Source organism: Eufriesea mexicana, unplaced genomic scaffold (assembly GCF_001483705.2).
Source record: "Eufriesea mexicana isolate 0111107269 unplaced genomic scaffold, ASM148370v2 scaffold4744748577, whole genome shotgun sequence".
Lineage (NCBI taxonomy): Eukaryota > Metazoa > Arthropoda > Insecta > Hymenoptera > Apidae > Eufriesea > Eufriesea mexicana.
Genome location: NW_016907989.1, coordinates 26,313 through 36,372, shown reverse-complemented (window position 1 = coordinate 36,372; position 10,060 = coordinate 26,313). Strand labels below are relative to the sequence as shown.

The 10,060-nt window shown below is 32.3% G+C and overlaps 1 protein-coding gene across 1 annotated transcript; it reads right to left on the bottom strand.

The window, feature by feature from the left end:
• Positions 1 to 579: 579 nt before the first annotated feature.
• On the bottom strand, positions 580 to 1,387 carry LOC108552084 (zinc finger matrin-type protein 5). Its single transcript, XM_017906486.1, has 3 exons — positions 1,256 to 1,387; positions 965 to 1,102; positions 580 to 890 (listed from the first exon to the last, which is right to left on the bottom strand). The coding sequence occupies exons 1-3, from the start codon at positions 1,380 to 1,382 to the stop codon at positions 652 to 654; spliced, it is 504 nt and encodes a 167-aa protein (XP_017761975.1). The 5' UTR covers positions 1,383 to 1,387; the 3' UTR covers positions 580 to 651.
• Positions 1,388 to 10,060: the final 8,673 nt, after the last annotated feature.

Below are 10,060 nucleotides of genomic sequence, written 5' to 3'. Positions count from 1 at the left end.
TGATCGAGGGCCGGCGTCCCGCCGTGCCAACGCACTGAGAAGTTTCAAACACTTTTTGATTGGCACACTAGCGTAAATTCACACGAGTCACGCGATTGAGTCAATTTCATAATCGCAACACGGACCTCGACTGCGAACGTACACTGAATTCGTTTTCAAATCAAAACGACACGGCGGCGCGCCGAACACGGCGCTCAAACGCCAAACTATCGTGGCAACGGGTGCTTCGCTACTGTGTGACGGTGTGCCGGGGTTCATTGTGTGCTCGCCTTTCTGGTTGGTGATTGGTGGAGGGGATGATGGAGGACAGATGGTAGTCACGAAGGTTACCGACAAGAACCGAGCGACACCGAGTCTGATTCATGCCTGCCTCGTCAGATGGTGTATCAGTTTATTCACAGATCTATTTATTGAACTTTTTAATTTTTATTTGAATTATTAAATACCTTAATGTATTTCATTGCTATTGTTTTAAGAAAATTGAACATTTCTTAATTTTAAGTGAAACTAATCTTTTTCTTGTATTTAGATTAATTTATTATATTTTTTGAATTATTTGTATGTATCGTGTACCTTTGCTTTGGATTATGATTAATTTTTGAATATGCATCTTAATGTCATTTATTAAGAAACTGTACATTGCTTATGTTTTTAACCCCACTCTTTAAAAGTTGTAGTATTTGCTAAGCTTTCTGGTGTAATAGGCCACAATGATGGTGGTAACATAGAATAATCGTGTAGTTCCAATGGTCTATTCCAAGTTGGATAAACAAAATCGTCTGTACTGCTTGTGCTTGTGTTATTCTCAAAATATTCTTTGATTATGTCGTCAGGATTTGGCCAACCATTTTCAGGCGTTACATTCAGCTTTGATTGATTTCTTATAGCAACTGCGAATAAAAATAATATAAATATACAATGTAATATTCTCTTTACATTTGTTTTGAATTATCACAATTATTACCAAGTCGTTGAAGTTCCCATATCATAGGAGGGGTATAATGAGAATATCTGCAACCAAGACCAAATGCACAATCACCGACACTTAAATACCATTTACATGGTATCTTTGTACTTTCTTCCTTCAATATAACTTCTGGATCTATAAAGCATAAAAAAGTAAAATCACATTTGTAGTACCAATATTATAACTAGTGTGTAATGATTTTGAGGTTATGTTTGACACATTTTGTATAATATTTTATAACTATATAAAATACATGTAAAAATCAATAAATAATCATTAAATAATCACCTTTATACATATTGTAATGATCCGCACGATTTTTCGTATGTTGCAAACTGGAAAGATGTTTTTTTCTGGCTTCTGGATCATCCTTAAAGGATCTGTCACAATAAGCACAATAATATCTTTTCCCCATGATTATTAAACTTTATGGATCTCAAATATAGAATATTTTACGCGGTATAATGTAAAACTTCAAATTCCAGCTATATAATATTGATAACGTAGAACACCTTGTCAAAACACGCGCATGAAGTAAACATCGATTTCATGGCGACTGGAGTGACATCTGTCATATACTATGGAAATAAACCAGAGAGAATTTTAAGCACGATAAGTAACTTTATTTCATTTTAATTCTTTTTATTAAAGAAAAAGTTTTATTCTATATTTAATCGTAAATATGTTGCATATATAAATTATTAGTATGAACAATTATCTGAGAACAGAGAAAGATTACTAGTCCAAAATTGTTAATTTAATTAGAGGTGTATTTCTATTAATTGTTCACAGTATAGGTCGGAATTGTTGTTTGTACACTTAATGGGTATTTATTTTAAACAAACAGATTACATATATGATACTGCTCGTTTAAACGTTACAATTGTTTGTTACATCCTTAGAATACAATTTACCGCAACATCTTGTGCGTTACTAATCTATATTTGTGTGGTAACGTCACATACCGAAGAAAATGCCTATAATTTATTACAACAACCTTCTCAGTTAATCTCGACCTCGTAATCGCTAACCATACGCAGCGTAGAGACACCATTGCAACTACAGAAGCTTCAAAATATTTAAATATTTTTAATCGTCCTTTGATAGTACGAATCCTCTTACACAACAATTTTGCTTAGAGCAAATAAAATTATCTGTCATTTGTCCATGTATTTACTTCCAAGAAATCATCTTGGAAATATATAATTTTTGTGTTCCAGTACACAACGTTGTAGAATGCCCGATTTCAATTTTGCACCATACATTCTCGATTTAAAAAAGTACCCGCGATATTTCTTTCCTTTTGTCGAAGTATCATTTGAGAAACAAATTTCTATGCAAACAAACAATAATTCCTTTGCGAAAATATAAAGCCGATCCCCACTAGGCGGCGATGGTAAAGTGCAGCTGTCGTATCGTGTCGTTGATGGACATCATAAATATTTATATATTTGACAATATTAATATTATTATACACATATAATATATAATATAAATACAATATATTAATAGTATTAATATATGTATATGTATAGAATGTCAATGTGGATTATAATAATATTCATACAGGAGCCTCTTAATTAGCATACAAATATTATTATAACAGGAATATAATATTATAAATAGAATCAATATATTAGATCTTTCTCTATATAGACTTTTAGCGTGTGTTGCCGAGATCGACGTGTCGCAGTGTGAATCGGCTTTCAGTATCGTCAAATGTTATTGGTTATTCGTGGTTAGGAATAGGTTCTAGCGTTCCCATTGGATGTTCGATTCGATTATAATCGACCATGCGTCGATTTTCATAGACATTTTCAACGATAGCAATATTTTCGTCAGCCTTCTACAAGCGATCAATGATAACCTATGAGGTAACGTGAAAATGCAAGAGAACCGGAATCGATAAAGCCACGAACGATACTTGGAAACGTTGAATTACATGCGAGAAAGTCGAAAAGCGTGATTCAAGCTTGCAATACTTTTCCGTCAATTATTAGATTAACGGACAAGCGAAAATAATACACATATACGAAGTGAAGGTTGCTAGAAGTTGAAAAATATTTTTCACGTGCACGGTGGTAAGTGCAGAGGTTCTTTATTATCTACCGTTAATAGAACGAGTGATTTAGTATCGATATCGTGATCGAAAATATAATAGGATGGAGTTGTAAAATGTCTATTAATATAATATAATAATGAGAGATTTTTAAAGATTCGTCCCTCCAACATAAAGTATTACTAATAATATAATAGCTGTATATATGTATACTATACTGCATAATATTCGAGTTTTCTTCACAATATGCTTTTTAGTACGAGAATACTGTACAGGGTCGAGGTCTTCGCGGACTTCCAATTTTTCTCAGCCGCGTTTTAATTTTATTTCGGCGTATTTTTTCAAGTTGGCTTACGATTATAACAATTTCCCGACAGATTTCCGCGCAAAAATATCTCTGTATCAAAGTCATTGGAACGAAATGTGCAAATTTATTTAACGTGTTTTCAAATGTGTCTTAATCATGCATGTACAAGTTGTTAGGTTAGGTTGTTTTTGGAAAATACAATCGTCGTTGGCGTAATGTTCGTTAGAGACACGGTGGTACGTGACAATGCATGACAGGAATCGGTGACGCATATCGAAAATATTTACAGGAGAAACAAATGACAACCAAAGTCAACAGTTAGGTCGTTAATGAGACTGATAAAACGATAACACCTCTAGCTGCACATTTAATGTTATCACGGTCGACTCAGCATGTCATAAATTATGCAATAATTCCAAGAACAGGAATACATGCATAATGAAACCGTTCGATAGTTCTACAAGAGATTATTTTTTATTTCACTCTTGGATAACCCCGTGAAACAAGAAACATAATTGGTTACGTGTTTACATACAGTAAAAATAAAATAAAATGTACAAATTGTCTTTGGATAAAAATATTCGAGAATTCCAATAGTCAAATTAATATTTCGAATAATTTTTTAAATTATTGTCGTGTCGTTGAGGACGAAAAAATATACGGTATATGACGAAAATATTACAATGCTTTGCAAACAAATTATAATTAGAAATAATAAGAAATTTCTAATTTAATTACTTAAGAAGAACAAATGAAAAATTAATATTATAAAAGAAAGAAAATTTTTCAAATATTCGATACTTTCTTAAATTACAACTAATTGAATACAAAATTTTAATTATCATAGACAATAACGTCAATTACAATGTATGCATAATTTTTGTTTTTCTCTTTTGGAAAGAAAATAACGATAATAAATATTTTGAATAACAGAAATTTTAACAATTTCGGCAATTTAAATAAATAATAATATATGACTTAATTTCTTTTACGTTTTCCCATAAGCTTCTAGACATTGATCATGCTGAATAGATCGAGGACCCAAAAACCAAAAAGTCCCGAAGAGCAAGACAAGAGGAGCGAAATAAGGCAGAAGAAAATTAACACGAGTGCTCGTGACGATCGTAAAAAGCGGCGTAACGTTTTTAGGCCTGCTAAAAACAACGTATACTCTCCGAAAGAAATCCGAAGGAAGGTAAAACAACGGACTAGATGAGAATAGAACGATACGTAACGTGCACCCGTTACATGGCAGTTCGACTGGGTCGTTGAGACCTCTTTGCTGTCGAATTATTGCGTCTACGGGGTCGTAAAACCATTCGTGTTCGCGTATTACGTGTTTACATGTATTCGTGTGTGTCTGTGTGTATCCGTAATCGTGTGTCATAACGTGCGATCTAACGCGTAAAAATATTTGTATCTGGTCTTTGAAAAATAATTCGCACCAACATGCCGGGATGGAGATTTTCAACGTTAGAACTATGTAAATTCAACGACACGTTTATCGATTAAACATGTCGGTTGCTCAGGCATGCGCCCTCCTAACGTGGGTAATTTGCTTTTCGACCAATGATCTATTCCTCTTTGCGATCGTAGTATCATACGCACATATACATATAATACCCCTTCATATCCGACTGCACTTACATTAAGTGTTACAATAATATCGACGAGTTCCAATCGACGTGTCATAGCACGCGGAAATAGGTTATGTTTATCGATGTGAACGATATTACAAGTATAATACGCTTGAAAAGGGGAGATAAAACGCTCGACTTTCGACTGATTATCAAACGTTGCAACTATTATATTCGTTCTAGGTCTTCTTCTCGGTTCGATTCGCACAAAATCTTGCAGACAACACGAATTTACCGATCCCGTGTGAAGAGTCGATTCGTGATTCCTCGTTTCTAGAATGCTCGTCTGATATCTCCATTATTCGTTATCGATATTTCAATTAATCTTCGTAATTTTTCACTGTTCCCGTTTCGCGAATATTCACGTACGAATGAGAGACGTTCGTTACAAGTAGCCGGATCATCGAGTCTGACGATCATTTCATACAATAAAATTATATGAGCAGTAGAGCGTAAGTGTAGCATGACACACCGCGCCCCCATGTAATCGGAATTTTTAATCAACCTTGATACATCGGTGATCTTGGTAATCCTTTCCGAGTGTTATCGACCGTCGATATAAATTTGGCATTAGCGACGGACACACGCGAATTTATCGGTCACTTGCCCACGTTCATCTTGCGATGCGCGTACCGGTTGATTAAACGAAAACTTTCGCACCAAATACGCGGTCAGACGATTAAATCGATCCACGTAATTGGATCTGCTCGAGGGAACGCACTTACCCGCCGCGCGCTTTCTTTGGAATTTATGTAAAGGCCGCACACTCCACCTATCCGGCCAATTAATTCCACCGCGTTTCTTTTACTTTCGTCTAGCTTCTTTTCGTTCCTTCCCTTTCTCAGCTATTGGCTGAAACTCAAACAGCCTTCTTCGAGCAGTCGCGTTTCTTTTTTCGTTCATGCTTCACCGCGGTTCTATTCGACGTGCTATTACGTGGTCTATCGAGTGCTGTAATAAGCATCGTGGCTTCTCATTTTACATTAGTTTTCGTATTTCTTTTTTTTTTAATCGCTTGTTCGATTTTCCAATTGGATGGCTCCGTATCAGGGTTCGTGTCCTATATCGACGAAATGCCAATTGACGTGTATATACCCAGGTTAGGTATCGGCGTTCAAATGACTCCAGATGGAGCTAGCGTACGCATACGTCTTAACACGAGAATCGAGGAGAAGCTGGATTTGACATGGCGCGTTCTCTGCGTGCGTACATATCGAAGTATAAATTTTACAAATTCGGGGTTGGACTTTTATATAACCAGAATAGATACTATCGATATTCTTTGTAATACTATATTCTCGAAAGGACGAAGAACACGTAAGTACGATTCGGATCAAAAATTATTCGATGAAGATTATCCTTGTTGTAGGTTATGCGAACTCCGAAGTTTTTAAACGAAGGTTTTCAAACAAATCTCGACGGAACGTACGATTTCGTGTAATTGTGGCGCAGGTTCGGAGATGAAACAAATGCCATGGAATATCGAGGGATCAGCAAAAGGATGCTAATGCGATCGTACGAAGCGAACTCGACGACAAACGGAAAAGCAAAGATGAAGCCCGATTTCCTGCTATGGTATTTTTTTTTTTTTTTTGATCGTTCGATTTACTTTTCTCTCATCCTTTATTTTTTTTTTTTTTGACTCTTTTTTCTATTTTTCTTTTTTTGTGCTTTTTTTTAGTTTTGTTTTCATATCGGGCATACTATCGACGATTCGATTTCAAAAAAGATCGACACTCCAAGTTTCATCCTTATTTCTTGGGCTCCTCGTCCGCAGGATTCCCAAACACTTCCTGGCGGACCTTGTGACCCCGGAAGCTCGCCTGGATTTTCGTCGCCGCCTTGTGTAGATCAGGATCCGTGAGGTCGATACCCTCGAGCTCGTTTACGGCGTCCTTCGCCTGAAACAGTAGATTGCAACGTCGACGTGTAGATTTGTTATTGTAAATAGGGGAATGTTTGTCGAGGCAACGCGTTGTCTTGACGGTTAGAATTTGTTAATGACCGCATGTCAAATGTTTCACGTTGCTTAGACGTGTTTATCCTAGCTTACTTGACATGGAAACGTAATCTGTTCGTTGGAATTGCGCGTAAAATTGTTAATTAAACAACAAAAGGTAAATAGTTAATTTGAAATAATGCATTGAAAATAATTGTACACTCTAAAATAGAATATTTACAATGTATATTTTGTTGACTGTTTTCTAATTTTTTGGAAAATGGAAATGTTTTTAAAAATAGTTTCTTTAAGGACAAGATTGTTATTTAATTGCAAGAGATTATTAAATGTAAGTACTTAACTATTGATAAAATATATTTGTGTTCTAATTTATTATAAAGTAATGTATATAAAATAATTAATCTGTTTCTTGAAATTATTAGTAAATTTATTCTTTGAATAGAGAATTTGAAATAGAGAGTTTGAAATAATATGATGAAGAAATTGTGTTTTATTGTTCGTGAAATATGTGCAGTGTATATTTTATTGATTATGATATATTTTATTATGAAATGAAAATTTTATTATTTTATAGAAGGTACTTATAGAAATATTTTTTTAAACAGAATATATAAATAATTATTTATCCATCCAAAATATTTTTTTTTATTAGTTTTAGACCAACTTTATAGGGATTCCTTTACTGATTTTGCAAACCTATTTCAATTCTCTATGATAATATGCATATTCACTACTATTGATTGTTGTTGTCCGGCTATTTGTTAGATTAATTCTGCAAACAAGATAAAGAGTAAACATATCATATACGAAATATAGTTACAATATAATGCTACAATGTAAATACATAATATAATATAATTAACTGCAATAACTAATTGCAACAATTATATAATATTATGTATAACATTTTTTCAGAGACATAATTATTTTGGAAAAAATCTTCATATAATAATCTTTTGAAACTACTTTAATTTCCAATTATCATTAAAATTAATATTATAGTCATTTCTAAGGAAACAACACTAATTGCAATTATCATTAAATAACAATAACAATTTGTGTTCATAATCAATTTTCGTTAACGACAATGCAAACTTGTTTAAATTATCATTTGCATTAAACTTTATGCTACAGAGCCATCCACTGAGTTATCTCAACAGGACAATGCAACAAGGAAATTCGTAATTGCAAACAAGTGTAAAGCGTGTATTCGCAAGGTAACTCGTTATTTTTGTTAATCACAGTATGCTAACAACCGCAGCCAATTCATTTCAGTATGTTTGCTCTGTACTTCATTAGAAGCAGTAAACACCTTGTTCCCTGCAATTGCAATTTCGATTATTTGTAATATGAAATCACTTTTAAATAACATTATTAAAACGAAAACAGAATACTAAGATAAAACAGAGGATTTAAAAGTGAACGTATCAAAATATTTAATTTCTTAAAAGAAAGTGATCACAACAAGGTTGTTACTATTGCAACTTTGCAACTTTGCACCCTGCAAGTATGCAATAGCAAAATGTCCCATTGCCCTTTCATTTTCAGAAGTTTCTAAATTTTGCATAAAAATGAAAGTGAGAAATATGATATTTTGATCCAAATTTATTATTAGCTTTATTTAATGGCAAGATATTCGATAAAATAACGCGAATTTCATCGAAGTACGACATCGAATTGCCTGAAATATCATGAGTCGTACTACTGAATTTTTCGCTCTCCTTTTATTCCGCAACAAAATTATACAAAATTTTGCGAAAGTCACGTACACCTAGCAAACATATTTCACCGTATATCAAGCATCCTTTTTACTGGTGAAACGCACGAAATTCTCGACGACAAAAAGAGAAAAATATTCCTTCAATGTCAGCCTTTTAAATACAATACAATCTCTAAAGAAATAATTTTTCCACAAACCGGAAGTTTTTTAATAAGTATTTCACACGTGATATTAGGGTAACCGAGATTTAAGTACCTTTTAAGTTAAAAATTTGCAACTTCCTTTAAAAGACCCTTTTATGTTAAATTTCCATGAAACACGTCGAATTTTTCTCCGGTGAAAACCGCGAGAAGTAATTTTCGTAAGTAGAAAGTGTTTAAAAAATTTACACGTTTGTTTAAAATAACAATTGTTTTAATTTTAATTTCGTTTAAATTTTTGAACGTACATAAATTTTTGTTCTTTGATAAATTGCACTCATTGCATTTATTTTTCATCTTCAGTATTATAGATTCTTATATTTATAGGTGGGTCTTAATGAAACTATCTATAGAAAGAAATCATCGATTTTTAATGGAATTATTTAATAAATTTATTAAATTCCTTTTAATAAAATTATTTAATTACTTGGCAAATTTTATAAAGAGTACAAAAAAAGTAGATCAATAAAATAAAAAATAAGACAAATTTTATTTCCACTATCTTATTCTCATTTTAAATTTCAATTATTCGAATTGATTTTTAACACTCATCAATTAGATTTATTATTTATAAAAAATATTACACAAAAATATTATACAAAAGTTATAATTATTTGAAAAATGTATATCTACCATTTTATAAGAAGTACTGATAAAGTAAATGAGTGAAAAGCAAGATTAACTTCATTTTCAATATCCTATTTCCAATTTGAACTATCGTTATTAATTTTCTAATAGTATACATAATTCTATCCATATATCTAGAAATAATGTAATAAGAAGTAAGAATAGTAAGAATAGAAATAAGAAGAAAGTAAATATTATATATACATATATAAATATTTTATAATGAACATAAATTATACACAAGAAATATATATATATGTATATACATATACACATATAATTTTCTTTTCATCTCATAAAAGATGTGGCATGTTATGTATATATTATGTATATATTACAAGTATTGTATATACTATTTTCTTCAGGAAGGATATAATTTCATAATCCAAATAAATGATTGACATATATGAATGTCTTATAAAGACAATATGTATATATAAAAAAACTTCTATACAGTATAAAGTATTATTCTTTTATACTGTATGCTTTACACATATTATACACAATACTATGAATATATAATTTCATTTCCGCAAGAAATGTGGCAGATACGTTACACGTATATACTACCATCTTTTTATCA

Bases quoted from the DNA above. Each gene is read 5' to 3' on its own strand.
- LOC108552084 (XM_017906486.1), bottom strand. From the start codon at position 1,382: ATGGGGAAAAGATATTATTGTGCTTATTGTGACAGATCCTTTAAGGAT. The intron at 1,103-1,255 runs GTGATTATTTAA...TATGCTTTATAG, and splicing joins TCATTACAATATGTATAAAG to ATCCAGAAGTTATATTGAAG. The intron at 891-964 runs GTAATAATTGTG...TTTTATTCGCAG, and splicing joins ATGGGAACTTCAACGACTTG to TTGCTATAAGAAATCAATCA.